The sequence below is a fragment of the Populus euphratica genome, unplaced genomic scaffold, assembly GCF_000495115.2.
Source record: "Populus euphratica unplaced genomic scaffold, PopEup_1.0 scaffold45.1, whole genome shotgun sequence".
Taxonomy (NCBI): Eukaryota; Viridiplantae; Streptophyta; class Magnoliopsida; order Malpighiales; family Salicaceae; genus Populus; species Populus euphratica.
The window spans coordinates 1,171,861-1,190,592 of NW_011499886.1; the positions used below are offsets into that span (position 1 = coordinate 1,171,861).

Genomic DNA, 18,732 nt, shown 5'->3' on the forward strand with positions numbered 1-18,732 from the left:
GGGGGGGTCATATACACAAAACTGTTGACAACGAATTGGTGCCACCCATTGTCTACAGGATCTTCCTTTTTGCCCCCCTTTTCCACACCACGGTGGGTGGGGGACACACCTAGGAATGAGAAGATGCTGGGCACTTAAGATTATTTAAAATGACATAGGACAGGAAATTATTTATCTTGATTTATTTTATACAATTAGGACAGTCGTTGGTGTCCATAAACTGTACAGATTTTAAAATCCAGCTCCTTTGAGTTCTGAAAAATATATGCACACATCTTAAGAGCTAAGATAGGGACAACCCCTTCTCCTTTTCTATAGAAAAAGAATGACACATAGAGCAACCGTATATAAGGATACATTAGCTGCAGATGTATACCTTATCTTCAATGGAAGGACAGTATCGAGGACCCTTTGCTTCAACCCACCCTCCATAAGTGGGAGTTTCATGCAAGTTCTCCTTAATAAGCTGATGGGTAATTTTTGTTGTGCGTGTTAGGTAGCAACACATTTGTTCCCTTTCAATTTGTACATCTGGATCAAAACTAAACCAATGTACCTGTCAATCATTAACTTACAATCAGAACATGATTTTAAACACTTGATAACCACATAGTAGGCATAATATCATCATTTTCCAAACAAGGTTTTGATTCCACAGGGCCCATTATATTTAGATAAAAGTTTTGTTTCAGGTAGAGGAAGTCTGTGTCGAGGGAGACATGAACCCTATACGACATCAAAAACCAGACGATCAGTTTACTGCATGCAAAAGTAGCAAATTCACTAGCACCTCTGTAAGTGCTGTATCATGAATGTAGTCGATGTGGCAGTGAGCATTGCATACATACGAATCAAAGTTTGATAAATAGACAATGTGAGAATCAATGGTAGGATGCTGGTAATAAATGAAACATCTTCACCAGTCACCACAAATATCCATGTACATTTTTAAAAAAAGACAACCTATACAATTATAATCTGTTTTCTAAACCAAATTTTGAGGCGTAATTTGCAATCTCGAATTATGCTGAATGCAATCTACTGAACCTACACATAAGATTAGATGGAAGGACCTCTTTGTCTCCAGGCTGGGGTTCTAATCCAGTAAAATCTACTGTACGAATATCCACACGTGCAGGGGTTCCAGTTTTTAATCGATCAGTTTCAAAACCAAGGCATTGCAAGTTCTCAGTCAGTCCCTCTGAAGCTGATTCCCCAGCTCTTCCAGCAGGCATAGAAGTTCTACCAACCCAAATTTTACCACTCATGAAAGTTCCGGTTGTAAGAACAACGGACGGAGCATAGAAATTCATCCCGAAAAAAGTGCGAACACCTTCCACGTTGTCATTCTTTCCTAATAATATATCTATCGCCATTGCCTCTCTGATAGAAAGGTTTGGAGTGCTGAAATGGAAGCAAATCGCTCAGATCAGTAGATAGGTGCTGAGGCATCCAAAAATTGAGTTATTTGCAAGAGTGCTGAAAAATAAAACAATAATTGAAAAATGCAGATTTGTAGTGAAAAAAAATTTTGGATTCAAAGGCACAAAGGTATTCGTACATCTTAATTGAAAGTTATTATTACTACGAGACCCTCCATCACACATTATAGAGTGACGAATGGAATGAGATAAATTTCGTATTTTATTTTCAGCAGTTACTATAAAAAATTGAAAGTATTAGTATACTCCCATAGTAGCTGAATCATTGAATTGAAAAAAATTTCAAGAATCCATGGCTATTATGTATTGCCTGCTATGGCCTGCTTCTGTGACATTACAGTCATGAACATGATTGTAAGAGTTATTTTGACCATGGTTTGGTCAAAGCCTATTTATGGAAGTATGAAATAAAGACCATGATAACTTCTGTGCATTGATAGAAAATTGGATGTAGTTTTCCAGCATTGCAATTTTAGCAACATGAGGTTAAATAAGTTTTGTATAGGCACATTTGAGCTATTAAATGCAAGCACAAATAGCTAATAAGAAAAGCTAAGTCTGTTAAGTTACCTCTCCACTATTTTTTTCATTTCCATAGCATACTCCCTTTTGTCAGTTTGTGCACGCAAAGCTCGAACAGCAGGACCCCTCGACGTGTTGAGCACACGCTTTTGTATATAGCACCTGAAGCATGTTATACAAAGCAGACATAGGTGAAGCTAAAAAACAGATATTTAACACTAAGGCAGTTCACTTTAAACAAATTGATGAAGGACTTTTGAGAATAAGCATAACCTAAGGGAAAAAAGCAAGCAATACATCAAAATGATGAAAATAATAACCTGTGTTAACCTGAGACTCATAATTCATTTTTCCTGATATGGTGCCAGTCATTTTCTTACTTGGCTCGTTGAAATATCTTTGTTCACTTCTTGACATTTTCATGCTAACAAAACAATGTTTCCCCAACCAACTACCCTTCCCAGTGCCTAAATTCAGTTTCATCCTTGATTGAGGGGCACAGTCACTTATCTGCAGAACTTAAAAAGACTAATCAAGAGTTGCAATTCTGAAAAGTTTGTAAGAAGGAGAGGTGGTTGGTTTCTACCCTGACCAAGGAATCTAGAATGACCTGGCACTGTGATATAGGACTCAGCATGAAAGAAACCAAATATGGTCGCCAATTCACCAATAGGTTTCCCCCACCGTAATCCCCTCCCAGCATCCCATCAAGTCCCGCTAATATGTAGGTTGTCCTTCCCTAAAATTTATATGAGATATCAAAGCCCATGATTCCATTTCCCTAATCCTATAGAGCTAAATTTCTCTAAACTGTGAGTCACGCCATCAACAAGAAAGAATAACACTTGCAGAGTTGCGCACAATCTGGCAAGTAGCTCTCAAGTAAACATACTATTTTTTATGCATTACCGATCAGCGACCTTCCCAATTTCACCACCAAGAGCATCTACTTCATGAACTAGTTGTGATTTCGCCGGCCCACCTACTGCTGGATTGCAAGGCTGAGAAAGAAAAAAGAATAAAAGAAAACTCTTCTTTTCAAGATTCTTTCAGTTAAATTTGACTAAAAACTAACGAGATTATGCAAGGCATTCAATAACAGGGGCTGCACAAGTTAAAAGGAAAAACCTGCCATGCTATTCGATCAATATTTAGCGTTAGAAGAAGCGTTTTCGCCCCTAAACGAGCAGAAGCAAGCGCTGCTTCACAGCCAGCATGCCCTCCTCCAACCACAATCACATCATATTTTTCATCACTGATCACTCCACCACCATCACTACAGCTCTCTGCAAACAAAAAAAATAGAGAAAAAAAGAAACCATGTGCCTTTGCATTCAATTCACAAGAAATGAAGCTTAAAACCTTCAAACTAACACATACATTTCACCCATAACAAGTTCAAACTTTGTAAACAAAACTTTTTAGGATTATTTGGTAAGGTAAATGGAAAATTGAGTTATTCCAGAACCTGTGGAAGCGGGAGTGGTGGCCGAAACTGAGAAGCGGCGGGAGGAGGTGGTGGTGGAGGAGGAGCAAAGAGGGAAGAAAGCAGCGGGGGTGTGGCGGCGGCGGGGGAAGGAGATGGAAAGGTGTTTGGGTGTGAAGAGAAGGGGAGAGAAATGGAAGTGGTGGCGGGCGAGACGGGAGAGATGGAGAGTGACAGTTGCCATTTTCTGGGGGTTCAATTTGTGGTGTTGTGGAAAAATTTAAAGATTAGGGAGAGTTGAAGAACGAAGTGGGGCAGGAGTTCGGTCCCAGCCAACAGGAAAAACAAGAAGATTTATTTTGCAATTTGGTCCTTGTTTTATTTTATTGCTCACACTCAAATACCTATACTCTTATAGTTTGTAGCAGGAGACAAACAAGGAAGTAGTTTATGAGCCTGGTTATGATTTTTGTTTATTTTTGTAGAAAAACAATGGTATCTATAAGATGAATATTTTATTAGTATTCTCTCCTTACAGGAGAAAATATAGGCAGAGTTCTAAATAGACAATGCTCTCAGTACGTAACAAATCTTATTCTAAGAAAGTATAGTAATTTTCTACAAGATTTGATATAACTCCTATAATTGATTAAATTCACATAATTATTGCTTATACAAGATTAATCAAATTATAAAATAATATTTAATCTAGTTCCTATAAATAATCACATTACAAAATCGCAACTTATCATATCAACATTCCTCCTCAAATTTAAGAATAGATATTAGTCATGCCTAACTTGATAATTACTCTCTGAAATACCAGTCTTGAAATGGCTTTTGTAAGAATATCAGCTAACAAATATGTTGATTAGACAAAGAAAAATTATACGAGTTTCTGATCTAATTCTTCTTTAATGAAGTGACGATCAATTTCAACATGCTTCATGCAGTCATGTCTTCATGCAGTCATGTTAGACAGGATTATGCACAATGGAAATGGCTACCTTATTATCATAGTGTAAAGTCATCGAGTCCGTACAGTGAATCCCTAACTCTATCGGGACCCTTAGAATCTATAATAATTCGCATATCTCATAAGCCATACCTCAAAATTCTGCCTCTGCACTCGATCTACCCACAACTTTCAACTTCTTACCACACTGTGTAACCAGATTTCCATTGATAAAAATGAAGTAGCCTGTTGTGGATTTTTTGATCCCCTGTCTAATCAGCATCAGTATATCCCACAATGTTAGAGGCCCCATGTTTTAAGAATAGCAAACCTTTTCTTAGAATACCCTTCAAGTATCGTAAAATTCTATTCACTGCATGTAAATGTTCTTCGCTGGGTACATTTATAAATTGACTTACAACATTAACAGCATAGGCTATGCTTGATCTTGTATGTGATAAATAAATCAGTTAACCAATTAAACATTGATAGCAACCCATGTCTATTAGAACCTGATTGGGAAAGATATCGAGCTTGTGATTGATGTCTATGAGGGTTGATGTTGATTTACAAGCAAGCATGCCCGTCTCTGTCTGCAGATCAAACACATATTTGATTTGTGACATAGAAATCCCGTGAGCTAATTTTATGACTTCAATTCCTAAGAAGTATTTGAGTCGCCCAAGGCTTTTCATTTTAAATACAGCGGCTAGATGTTCCTGTAACAGCATCATTTCTTCTGGATTATCGCCTGTAAACACCATGTCATCCACGTAAACAATAAGGGTTGTAACCTTTCTATTTTGGTGCTTTATAAATAAAGTATGGTCTGAATTACTCTGTTTATAATTTAATACTTTCATTGCAGATGAGAACTGCCCAAACTAAGCTCTAGGGGATTGTTTTAACCCTATAGAGATTTCTTCAACCAACAGACTTTACTCCTATCTTTAGAATTGCACTACACACATGGTGACAAGTCCATATATACTTCTTCCTTTAAGTCCCTATTAAGAAACATATTTCTAACATTAAATTGTTTCAAATGCCACTCCCGACTGGCTGCTATAGATATAAGAATATGAATTGTGTCAAACTTGGCAACATATGCAAAAATCTCTTGATAATCCATACCGTATTTTTATGTATATCCTTTTGCAACCAACCATGCTTTATATCTATCAATGCTACAATCGGTTTTAAGTTTCACAATGAACACCCATTGACACCTGATTGTCTTCTTTCCTTAGGGTAGGGAGACAAATTCCCAAGTAGAGTTCTTTTGTAAAGCTTGCATTTCTTCATTTACTGCTTTGGCCCAAGTAGGATCTATCAAAACTTCCTGCACATTACTAGGAATGGATATATTGGATAATTGATTAATAGTGAGTGCATATGATTCAAACAGCCTATGGTTATAAACATAATTACTTATTGGATATTGGACATTGACTCTATAATCAAGTTCATACTGTTTCTTTAGGACACACTTATTTGATCTTTGTGAACATCGTGGGGCTGCATTAGCAGGATGAACATCCTGGGCACGAAAAATATTAGTAAATACAGTGGATTCATAAAATATAGGTTGTAGGATTACTTGGGATTCAACATTCTGAGAAGATTCATTGGTTAATGATGTTAACAAAGGCAACTCTGCATTTATTGGTGACTCCTCATTAGTGCTTCTACCCCGTGACTCCTTATCAGTTCTTTTGCTCCCAAGCTATTCAATCATTTTTCCCAGCTCAACAAAGTCGTTACTACCACTCTCTTGTAGCAAATGTTCATTGCTAGGTTACACCCCCTGAGAGGAAATGATAAAACCTTCTTTGGAATAAAATGGTTCAGTTTTATGGAAGGAGACTTCCAAGGTGATGTGTAATTTTTTAGTGTAAGGATCATTATATTTGTACCCTTTTTGGAATTCTGAATATCCAATAAAAACGCATTGAGTGGCACATGGATTAAGTTTAGTTTGTAACACCTTTGGAATGTGAACATAAGCAGTACACCTAAATACTCTAGGCTCAAGATGTGGAAGGTGCGAAGTGAACAATAAAGATTGCATAAGTTGTTGAGGTGTTTGAAAATCTATCACTCGAGAAGGCGTTCGGTTGATAAGATACATAATAAACTTTATAACTTCTCCTCAGTAGTACCGAGTCATGTGCATGCCAAAGAAAAAGGCACGAACCACTTCTAATATCTGTCTGTTTTTCATTCAGCCAACCTGTTCTGTTGTAGAGTATAAATATATAAAGTTTGATGTTGAATTCCATAGTGATATAGATACTTCTGAACAGAGGTATCTAGGAATTCCATAGCATTATCAGTTTGCCAATTACGAATCTGTTTCTTATATTGAGTACCCACCATACAATGAAATTCCTGAAATGCTGTAAAAACATCATTTTTTTTGTGTAGCAAAGATATCCAAGTCATTTTGGCACATTCATCAATAAATATGACAAAATAACGGGCTTTCGATATGGTAGAAATTTTTGCAGGACCCCACACATCAGAATGTATAACGGCAAAAAGTTATGAACTTTTATTCAAACTCGATAAATAAGTAATATAATGGCTTTTAGCCATTTCACAAATATTGCAATCAAACTCGGAATCATGAACTACGTTAAAAAGATGCGGTTATAATTTTCTAAGATATCCAAAAGAAAGATGTCCTAATTGTTGATGCCATAACCATATTATGGTTTGATCTGTATATGAACTTCTAGTTTGATATGCTTCACCGAATTTATGTCCTCTTTTTTCTGAAAGTTCTAAATAATAGAGGTTGTTATGTTTAACACCAGAATCAAGAATCTTCCAAGTCAGAATATCCTGAAACATACAGAATAAAGGCTAGAAGGTTATTGTACAATTAAGAGTAGAAGTAATTTGGCCAATTGACAATAGATTATGTTTAAAGGATTGGACAACTAGAACTGAGTTTAAGGTGAGATTTCGTGTCAAGATGACAATGCCTTCACCAATAATAGGGGAGGTGCTGCCATTAGCTGTGGAAATAAAAGAAAGTATAGAAAAGTGGAGGGATTGTAACTGACTAGTGTCTCTAACCATGTGATTTGATGCACTTGTATTAATTATCCAATTATTATTCTTAGTAAATACAGAGAATGTATTTGCCTTACTAGTACTGCTCGAGTGAGCAACATTAGCAGTAGACGAGTTTATCAGCAGCGGTAGCTTAAACTTCAGCCCTGGTCATCATGGCTTTTCTTGTGAATTTCTTCCTTGGTTTCTTTGAGAAATCTCACCATTCAGGATAACCAATGATCTTATAACACCTTTTGTTTTGATTGTCCTGGTTCACCACAATGCTTATAGATGAGGCCTATGTATTTTCCAGCAAATGAATTATTTCGGCTCTTCATTGTTCCAGAAGCTATTCCTTAACGAGATTAGTTTGTGAATATAGTAGAGTGCGCGAAGTGCTCACTAGTCGTTTGATGGTTTCCTATTATTTGTCTTTATTGAAACTCCCTCATTATACAGGCATATGTACTCTCCAAGTTTAGTTTTAGATCTCTGCGTAATATTTCTTCATGGACTTGATCAAACTCGGAATCAAGGCCTCTCAGAAATATATGAACCCTAATTCGATGTATTGTTGAATACAACTGGATCATTCCTTCAACCGTCTGTCCTTGAGAAGCACTTCTGTGATTGATTTCTTAGAATAGAGCAACCAGTTCATTGTAATAAGTGGACACAAATCTACCTTCTTGTTTGATATAGAAAGATTTTTTTATTTAATTCAAACAGACGAGTTTCATCTAAGCTATCATAGAAGGTCTTCGATATAGCCTCTCATATTTTCTTGGTTGTGGATAGGCGAATAAATCATTGTATTAGTAGCAGACGCATTGAATCAATGAGCCAACTTTTCACTTTTTGACCTTCGGTGATCCATGTTGCGAACGTGAGATCATTAGGTTCAGGTTTTTTTGCTTCGCCAGTGAGATATCTGATTTTGTTACGAGCACCAATGTGCATCTCTATTAGTTGAGACCATAATGAATAATTGTTTTCATCTAATATGATGCTGGTGAGGAATGCAGAATTATCTTAGTGAATAATAATGGGTGATGCTTGGCTATTTTGTGGAATGGGAATAATGGGGTTGAGGTTCGTCATATAGTAGAGGATTCGTGTGAGATTTGTGTTTGATTAATTAAGCTTTGATACCATGTAAAAAACCTAATGGCATCTATAAACTGAATTTTTTATTAGTATTCTTCTACTTGTGAGAGTAAATATATAGGCATAGCTCTAACTAGACAATGCTCTAAATATATAGCGCTTTGAATAGGTAACGATTCTATTCTAAAAAACTATAGTAATTTTCTTCTAAATTTGATATGACTTTTATAATTGATTAGATTTATATAATTATTGCCTATATAAGATCAGATTTGATCTGAATAGATAATAATCAAATTATAAAATAATTTTTAATCTATTTCCTATAAATATAAATAATTAGATTACAGAATTGTAGCTTATCATGTAAATAATCTTTTTTAATTAAGAAGATTAAGGTTCTTGTTTTACGCTAAAGAGTTCTTATATATCAACATGAACTCACTTCTGGCTTCTTGATTTTATTTCCCTTCTGGTACTGTATCTCTGCTGATGTTTTCCTGAACTGGGTCAGGAGGTTTGATTATTAGCTCGAGATTGGTGTTCTTTCTCAAAAAAGAAAACGAGAAGAGTGAATGCATGCATCTGAATTAGAAAATCATCAAAAGGGCATGCAGACTTCTCTTACTTCTCCAGCGAGAGTGCGCTTTAGTTGCTTATACAATTTATTGCACAAAAAATATTGCTCAATGATTTGCTTTCAGTCTTGAAAGGCAACTGGAAAATTGCATATTTTATATATATATAAAAAAAAACTGGAAGATTGAGTGGGTGAGTTCATTGTCGCCTACACGGCTTGTACGGTTGCTGGAAAAGTTAAGCTGTGAATTTTTCTTTCCAGGCTTCAATGAGGTGAAAAATTTAGTGAAACAATGAATGCCAGCAGATTTACCTCCTCCCTTTAGATGACTTGTCTTCATGCTCCAAAAACATGTACGTTTTCATCAATTTTACCATCAGAAGGTTACTGCAACAACTTCATGCAAGAATATTGCAGGCTATGACTCCAATTCCGTGAACCATAACTACTTAATAGCTTCTTTTTTCAAAGCCACCAAAGGAAGTCTGCATGCAAGTCAGTTGATAGAACTATTTGATTGTATTCAAGCCACCATCGGACCAAGATTCACTCATACTTGATATAAGGAGCATTATTAAAGAAAGTAAACTCCTTTGAGCCAGAGCCTCGCCATCGAAGATACATAAAACGAAAGAACAGACAAAAAAGAACAGGAAAAATGTGTGAGATGGCAAAAAATATATTTAAGATTGTGAGAAATTAGCCTGGGGTTACGGTCTCGTCACGTTTCTCAGAATGGCCCATCCCGAGGAATTTGGCCCACGTTTACCAGAGAATGATAGAGACATTTTGAGATGACCATGACTTACTTTTATCGAGCCAAGAATAAATCGGGGCCACTTCTTTAGTCTACTATTCAGATTCATGCATCAGCACTATACCTATAATGCAGGTCAAATTTGCTCTCTTTAAACAATAAATATATCAGCAGAAAAGAAGGATCAGTTTTTTCTTATAAATTCGGCAAATCCTTCAAACAGACCCTAAAACATTCACAAGAAATTATACTATCAGAATCCTCAAGAATTAAGATGGCAGAGTTGTATGACAAGCAGGCAGCAATATATTTGGATGCGAGGCCAAGATATCCAAGCGAATGGTTTTCAATGCTGGCTTCTCTAACCCCTGACCACTCTTTAGCTTGGGATGCTGGCACAGGCAATGGTCAAGCTGCTATTGATGTTAGTATTTTCTTCCTCGAACTTTCTAAATGTATTGAGATCTGATCTATGTTGATTCTTTGCAGCCACTTAGAAACACCCCTTTTCTTGTTCCATTTGCATATATGCCAAACGTAGCAGCAAAAGCTGTCCCATCTTATTCAATCCAAGTTATCAAATCCTAGTTTGAGAGGAATTAATGATGGTAAATCAAGGATGATATTATTCTGAAAACCTAGTAGTGCTCATGATGGTGATGACTGAGGAGTGACAAGGTTTAATTTGAAGTTCTGATGTAAATCAACACTTGAATCTGGAGTTCATCACCTTTTTTCTTACTTTTCTTTTATATGAATTACTAACGTTAGTTTATTTCCTTGAAAAGAAATTGCTATAATCAGATTCTACCAATGTTTGGCTCTGATGAGGAACTTCATCCTAATACAGGGTTCATAACTATAGTAGGGTTCAACTTAGCCGAACGATTTGCTTCCTGATTTTTTTATCTGTATAGAAGCATCACTTTCTGGTTGAGAAAAAAATAGAAATTGTTATAAATGATGCATCTTACAACCTTGTAAATGCGCTGCAGGTCTCAGAGCATTACAAACAAGTGATTGCAACTGACGTAAGTGAAGAACAGTTAAAGCATGCTATACAACATCCCCAAGTTCAATACTTTCACTCTCCATCATCAATGTCTGATGATGAACTAGCGAACTTAATCGGGGGTGAAAATTCAGTTGATTTAGTTGTTGCGGCTACAGCTGTGCATTGGTTTGATCTAGAAAAATTCTACGCTGTCGTCAATCGTGTGTTAAAGAAGCCTGGAGGTGTGGTTGCTGTTTGGAGTTACAATATCATCCAAGTTAGCCCAGAAATGGATCCTCTATTAAGGAAATTCTACGAGGGAACTTTTCCTTTTCAAAACCCAAAAGTCATGTACGCATTTGAGTGTTACAAGACACTTCCATTTCCTTTTGAAAGTGTAGGCGTAGGTTGTGAGGGGCAGCCTCTGGAATTGGACTTGCCAATGGAGATGTCGTTTGAGAGGCTTTTGAAGTTGTTGAGTTCAGCTTCTGCTGTGAATACAGCAAAGGAACAAGGTGTGAATTTATTGTCTGATGAGGTTGTGAGGGAGCTTGAGAGTGCTTGGGGTGGACCTGAATTGGTTAGAACTGTCAACTACAGAACCTATATGCTTGCAGGAAAAGTCAAGCTCTAAGCTCTAAGTTTTGAGTTCCATTGTACTAAAATCATCTCCTCGTTGAACATTCATAACTTAATAGTTTTTGTACTAGTATTTTACCCCTTCCACTGTGGAGTGTATAATAAATGTCAGTTGAGTTACTCGCTCTTTACACCAGAAAGAATTCATCAGGGCTCTTCCTGGCAGACTCAGAATAAGTTCGTTTTTCTGCTGCAATGCATTGCAGATTTCAAGATGTAGCACTCAATTGAAATTAATCATACATTGCAGAGTTCAAAACATAGCACTCTAGCCGTCTCCTGAAGTTCTTCTTGCTGCTTGTTTAGGTGAACTGCTGTTTGGTGCTACGATTGCATTGTAGTTAGTCCTGAATTTGAACTTGTTATGAAGTGCTTTCATGAATCATGACACAACTCTTCCTTCTTAGAACTCGAATGTCCAGTACTGACTTCGTGGCTATAATTTTATTGAAATTTTATCTTCAATATCAATATAAGTTATTTAATATAAAATATTAATAAAATTTCAATAAATAAATTATAGATAAACAAAAAAATAATCTTAAAAAACTCTTAGTCAGAATATCTTGATAAAACTTAAAATTTTTTAAAGCTTTATCCCACATTAAAACGAAATAAGTTTGCCTTATGACATATTTAGTGAAAAATTGAGATTAAATTCAAATGATATCAAAGATTTTAGAAGAGAGAAGTTCTAGTATCATGTGTTCTCTTCAAACTCAAATTTTAAGTTCATTGTAAAACAATATTTTGGATCATAAAAATATATTTTTTGCCAACTAAAATCTGTATTTAGGTTTAGATAATGAATAATTATTAGTTTTTAACTCCTCTCGCTTTTTTTAGATTTACTTCATGAATAATTATTTTTTTTAGCTCATCTCGAGGATAATCAAAAGTGTTTGAGAAATTCTATCAACTTGTAATTCCTAAAATCGAAACTCTTTGTTTGCGACAAATCAGAGCGAGTTATCGAACCGTGGGCTCCATTTCGGTGCACAATCGGGGAGTTCATTGGGCCCGCCGCTTTGATTATTCACCTCAAACTTTGAGACCGTGGGCCTCAATGTTCCCTTCAATTGCAAGTCTTGACTTGAAGACCCTTGAGCTTCAGCACTAAGCCTAGGAAGGGCAAAACATCGGGTCATCCTTTCTCGTCGAATCAGGTGATGCCCGATTTAGAGAGAGGACTTTTCCTTCGATGCAGGGCCAGGCATTCAAGCACAGAGATGGAGCTCCCACCTTCTCTCTTATTAGGGAGTGGCTAAGGTATCTATTGAATCTATTTGCTTTCTCCCCTTTGTTGAGTTTGTCTTGCTAGTCGTCCCAGTTACATGAAAAACAATAGAAGATAGGGAAAGGCAATAATGGTAAAATAAAAACTCTTTCCGAAAAGGGGCCATTAGTGCTCTTTTTTTGTAAGCTTTTAGGCCTAATTTTGTCTGTCCTGACGCCTTCTCTTCCTTTGGTCTCACCCTGAAGCTTTGACGGCGAGATAAAGTTGGCACCATGCCGAACATCATTGGAGATGCCACCCAAGACTGAAATGCTAAACCTCAATAGTGCCGGATCCCTTAGCTCCGGCCAACCTCAATCAAGGCGTTAAAGAAGAGTGTTTGGGGTGCATTTAAAAAAAAAAAAACAGAATTTGATCTCTTCTTCGCTAAAGTTTCCAGCCTTGTTCTTCTGATTTTTAAAGGTCCGTTTCTTTTTAATATATCTCCAAAATTTAAAGCTTAGATTAAGTCTTGTAGAGAGACTGCTAAGTTTTCTTTGATTAATTCATTGGATCTCATTGAAAAACATCTTTTACATGAAGCAATAAAGCTTTAAAAAAGAAATTATTGATCTTTACCAACAATAAAACTTAATTAATTTTAAAGTATCTCGAAAAGTAAATATTTTTTTCTAGTTTTGTTTTAATATATTCAAAAACATATTAGCATCTTGTTTTTATATCAATTGCAAATGTAATATATATTTAATTTGCATATCAGAATCTTTGTAAATATTTATAACCATAATAAATTTATCATAAATTAAATGATTATAAACTGAACATATAGCTTTGTACCGATGGGAACTCCTGCTCATTGAATTAACATGTTTTTCCTATATTGTTTTTCTTTATAAGCTTCATAGTCCTCATATATATTCTTATATTTTAATTAAATTTATAATACCCTGGTTGATGAATATATATTTTTTCGTTTCCATGTAATTTTAAAAATATATTATAGAGAGGATTAGCATTTTGAGAATTGAGTGATGCATAAAGATGGCTGAGAAAGTGATGACATGCATGGTGAGGATTCAAATCACAAAATTCGTAGAATCTCAAGACTACCCTTTTTGTGCACAGACTGAAATTTTATTTTAATTGAATTCTCAGGCTAATGAAACACCAAAATCGAAGATTTCCTTTACTTCTTCCTTCATCCAAATCTCGTTGAGTGTTTGAAGGACAAAACCTCGTAAAAAACAAAACTGCCTAACACAGCCGTATTCGTGTATTTGCTAGGGAACTATGTTCTAGGTTTTATTGGTTGGTCCGCCTCTGTAGAGATAATTTCTCACGCAGTTCATGAATATCCATAATACTTACGGACTTCACTTAAAACCCTTCTCTTCTTCTCCTATATGTATATAAATATATAGAAAATAAACCTTAATTAAAACCTAATTCATCCCTTTGCCTCCCTCTGCATGTGCCTTAGCCTTTTTGTGACAACTTGTACGATGGTGTCTCTCTTTATATATGCCTTGACCTTTTTTTTTCCAGCTTCTGATGATGTCTGCAATGTCAGTGATGATTTTGATTGGATTGGCAGTGGACTTAGCGCCCCTAAGGATCCCATAGAGTGCGTTACTGATTTCCTCGATGGGTTTAAATCAACCAATGAGTTAAGCTTCTTGGAAGATTTTGGAGATTTTTTGGGAAAATCCGAAGAGGAGATAGAAACTACTCCATCGAGAGATTTTAAATTCGGTATAACTAAAAAGAAACCAAGGAGTAAACGGAGATTAAAGCAGCGTGCGTGGCCGACGAAAGATTGTGTGTTTTCTGCACTAGAAAATCATGAATTCCTAAAGAGAGTTTGCACCCACTGTCAAATTGACAAAACGCCGCAATGGAGGATCGGTCCACTGGGTCCGAAAACACTGTGTAACGCTTGTGGTGTGAGGTACAATACAGGGAGGTTATTCCCGGAGTATCGGCCGGCTGCAAGCCCCTCTTTTGACCAGAAGAAGCATTCAAATCTTCATAAGCTGATACTGAGAAGGAGGGCCAATTTAATTTAATTTAATTTAATTTAATTTAATGATGTGTTATTTTAGACATTTTTAGGTCGTAGTAATTTTCTTAGGATTCATCATGCACAGCTTTTTGTTTCTCCTTTGTTTTCTTATGATTAATATTTTAGATATTAGGGTTGCTTTTTCTCCACATGTCCATAAATTGAGAATCTTACCCTTGAGTTTTACGAGGGCTTACACTCACTGTGCAAAACGAGTTGGAAAATGAAAATAACTCTGCATTTTCAATGTTCCATCCATCTTTCCTCTTCTCTAGCGAGGAGATAGGATGATATATGCATGGATAATCTTCCGCATAAATCAATTTTAAATACAGTTCTACGCCAAATTTTCTAATGAAAGACTCCAATGCTAAGCAAAATTACTATGGCTCAAGTTTCATTTTCCACCAACGCGACAGAATCTTCTTCTTTCTATCCTTATCCGCCGCCATTGACAATCGTGCCAAGCTTGCTACGTGTCTGAACTCGTCGTCATAAAAAGGAAAATGGTTTAGATCCAAGCACGGCCTAAGCCCGGTTTACTATATATGGAATATTGCTCTCACTGCCTAATTTGGCATGCATTAAAAAGCATGGAGATTGTAGCCACAATTTCTTAAAGCAATCTTCAACTTCAATTAAAGGGAGAATATCAAAAGCACACTATTGCGAACCCCTTGCATCATTATCCATAGTTTCAGAAGCCAATAACTTGTTTAAAAACATAGCTACGCAAAGAAACACACTGATTATACATTCTCCTATTTATGTTTTTCTGTGTGGTTCAGGGGCCTTGGATCATTGATACATGATGTTCATTTTGATTACTGTTTGTGTCTTGGGTGGGTATCATGTGAAAAATTCCTTCCTCGTATTGAAAAATTCCTTCCTCATATCCATTTTAATCCTCTATCGATATTAATTGCAAAAGGAGAGAAAAAAAGGGTTTTTATGGAGGATATCCCAAAATCCTCTCATGACAACCCATAATTCTCTCCATGATCATTTATACATGTCTTTTTTTTCACCCTTTGGGTTTTTTATGGATTGTATGATTTTTATTTTAATATTGGGTTTTAATTTAATTTTTTAATATTTAATTAATTTTTATATTTTTTTATCATACAATATAATAAAATAAAAATTAATTGGATCCGGTAGGGAAGAGGCTTTCGAATCACGACGAATAAGATCGCATCACGTGCTATATATATATATATATATATATAAAGACGACCTGAGATTGACCGTATTCCCACATTGATTTTTGCGACCATCGTCTTATCCGGTGTTCCCACGGGGCGGTAACTCCAAGGGAGGAGTGAAAACCCGGCGCTACTTTTACTCCCTTCCTCTCTTGGAATGGTGTTTTACTAATCAGTCAGAAGATAGTAAACGAAAGCTATGAATCCCTCGCTTATTCAAAGGGCTTATCCTTGCTACAGCAGAGCAAGGAAAAAAAGAAACCCCATAGACTCGAAAGTGGAGTTTTGCTGGGCATTTGAAACTTGATCCAGAAGAAGGCAGGCTATCATTGGACTGATCTGTGTGAGTTTGATAGTTTCACTACTGTTGTGTTTATAATCTTTATATAATTTAATTTGAAATCTAAATTAGGTAAATAATTCAGCCAAAAGTTTTAAAATTTAAAGAATCTAATGATAATATAAAAAAAATTCATGAGATCTAGATATTGTTTGTTATGTTAATTTTTTTTAATTCCTAAGTAAAGCACAAGAAGTAACGTAGTCTTGTTTTATAGAACGTTTCTAAACGCCATGAAAACTGTGTTTTTAAAATATTTAATTTTTTTATATATTTTAAATTATTTTGATATGTTAATTTTAAAAATAATTTTTAAAAAATAAAAAAATATTATTTTTATATATTTTGATATAAATATTTAAAAAAAAAAGTAACCATAAATACATTAAAAACAAAGGCTCTTTCATGTATATCAAAGATTTTAGACACCAAACAGACTCTTTCTAATTTTTAATTTATTTTTTTATTAATATAAATATTCAGATTAGTTTATTTTTAATTAATCTTATAAATTTCAAAATTAATAATATAAACCTTCAACTAATAATTTTAAAAAACAAATCTAAAATCAAGCTGCACCCCCTCACAGCTCCTTCCATGATCTTACGTCTTCGTATGGACGTCAGCGATTTGGACTATCTACCGCCAATTTGGCACTAAATAAGTCGGTTCTTTTGGATAAAATGCAGGCACCAACTTGGTCCTTTCTTCATCGATTTATGTTTTTTTTTCGTTTTTTTTTTCAAAGCTCTTCTGCTCAAATAATTGCCCACCTCAGTCCATCACTCTCTCGCAACGCTCAGAAGAGGAGGAAAGTAGAGAGCGAAGAAATGAGTGAACCAAGCAAGCCATCCTCTGGTTCAGGACAACGCTATGAAGAAACGAGTGAAACAAGAAAGCCAACTGGCATCTCCTCCTCTAGCTTTGCTAGCCTCCCGAAGCCAAGGGGGCCAACCAAGAACAAGCTAGTCAAGAGTTTATTCTCGTCATCAAGCTCCAAACCAGGCAAAAAGTGAAGGCTTTGAATTTATGGGAGGAAAGGGGTGGGTGCGCTCCTTGTTCTTTCGATGATTGAAAAGCCCTTGCTCGCACTGTGTGAATTGTAAAATTTTAGGTGTTTTTCTATGGATTTTGCTAACTACAAAGGGAAAATGCAAACTACATCGTTTACATTTTCCCTTTGATTGCGATCTAGTTTGTCTTCCAATCCTAGATTTTGGTTGCTTTTCTTTCTTTTCTTCTTGAATTTGTTATCTCTCCGATCTTAATCAAAAAAGAAAAGGAAAGGTTATAATCTTTCCTTACTGGATGTGCAATTTCTTAATGTTCATGAGTGGACTCGTCAATTTCTGGTATATGATATTCTGTTGCCTGTGCTGCTGCTACCAAAGCTTGAACCTTGGTTCATGGTATAGGATTGTGCATCACCTAACCACGCAAGGCCGAGGGTCTTCTGTGTATCATGATGCTAGTAAATCTAACCGCCACAGCCAAGCCGCTGGGGCCAGGACCGAACCGCCGCACCAAGCGGCAGCCCAAATGGCTTGGCAAGCGGTTCGACCGTGCCCAAACTCAAAATGATCTTTTCACCATGGTTTTTGGATTTGATGTGCATCTTAAATTATGCATTAAAAGGCTAGCATGGAGATTGTAGCCACAATTTCTTGAAGCAATCTTCAACTTCAATTGAAGAGGGAATATCAAAATCACACTATTGCGAACCCCTTGCATCACTAGCCATGGTTTCAGAAGCCAACAACTTGTTTAAAAATATAGCTACGCAAAGAAACACGCTGATCATACGTTCTCCTATTTATGTTTTTCTGTGTGATTCAGAGGCCTTGGATCATTGATACATGATGTTCATTTTGATTACTGTTTGTGTCTTGGGTGGGTATCATAAGAAAAATTTAAGTTCAATTCCTTCCTCGTATCCATTTTAATCCTTTATCAATATTAATTTCAAAAGGAGAATAAAAAAAAAGGGTTTTTTCGGAGGATATCCCAAAATCCTCTCATGACAATCCATAATTCTCTCCGTGATCATTGAATCATGTCTTTTTTTCCCCCTTTGGGTTTTTTCCTGGACTGTATGATTTTTTTTAATATTGGATTTTAATTTAATTTTTTATATTTAATTAATTTTTATATTTTTTATCCTACAATAAAATAAAATAAAATAAAAATTACTTCGACCTGGCAGGGAAGAGGCTTCTATTCTTTCGAATCACGACTAATAAGACCGAATCACGTGCTATATATATATATATATATATATATATAAAAGACAGCTGATCTGAGATTGACCGCTATTCCACATTGATTTTTGCGATTGTCCTGTTATCCGGTGTTCCCAAGGAGGCGTGAAAACCCGGTGCTACTTTGACTCCCTTCCTCTGGTTT

At 35.8% G+C, this 18,732-nt stretch overlaps 3 protein-coding genes across 4 annotated transcripts in view; 2 read left to right on the forward strand and 1 right to left on the reverse strand.

Moving 5' to 3' along the window:
- The window catches only part of LOC105130371 (uncharacterized protein F52H3.2), a 7,869-nt gene extending 4,213 nt beyond the window's left edge, over positions 1–3,656 (reverse strand). Inside the window, exons 1-6 of one of the 2 annotated variants that reach the window (XM_011032845.1) lie at positions 3,433–3,656; positions 3,093–3,250; positions 2,874–2,965; positions 2,013–2,126; positions 1,074–1,404; positions 377–556 (exon numbers count right to left, since the gene is read on the reverse strand). In XM_011032845.1, coding sequence (XP_011031147.1) covers positions 377–556; positions 1,074–1,404; positions 2,013–2,126; positions 2,874–2,965; positions 3,093–3,250; positions 3,433–3,634 — 1,077 coding nt within the window. In that variant the 5' untranslated portion in view covers positions 3,635–3,656. Of the gene's footprint in view, positions 1–376; positions 557–1,073; positions 1,405–2,012; positions 2,127–2,873; positions 2,966–3,092; positions 3,263–3,432 lie in introns of both variants that reach the window. The other variant, XM_011032844.1, reaches the window with a different exon arrangement.
- Positions 3,657–9,986: 6,330 nt separating this feature from the next.
- On the forward strand, positions 9,987–11,746 carry LOC105130372 (uncharacterized). Its single transcript, XM_011032846.1, has 2 exons — positions 9,987–10,276; positions 10,848–11,746. Exons 1-2 carry the CDS (start codon positions 10,127–10,129, stop codon positions 11,478–11,480), a joined length of 783 nt encoding a protein of 260 aa, XP_011031148.1. The 5' UTR covers positions 9,987–10,126; the 3' UTR covers positions 11,481–11,746.
- LOC105130415 (GATA transcription factor 7-like) lies at positions 11,591–15,030 on the forward strand. The gene is made up of 3 exons (XM_011032904.1): positions 11,591–11,647; positions 13,064–13,184; positions 14,268–15,030. The coding sequence occupies exons 1-3, from the start codon at positions 11,591–11,593 to the stop codon at positions 14,786–14,788; spliced, it is 699 nt and encodes a 232-aa protein (XP_011031206.1). The 3' UTR covers positions 14,789–15,030.
- The last annotated feature ends 3,702 nt before the right edge of the window (positions 15,031–18,732 follow it).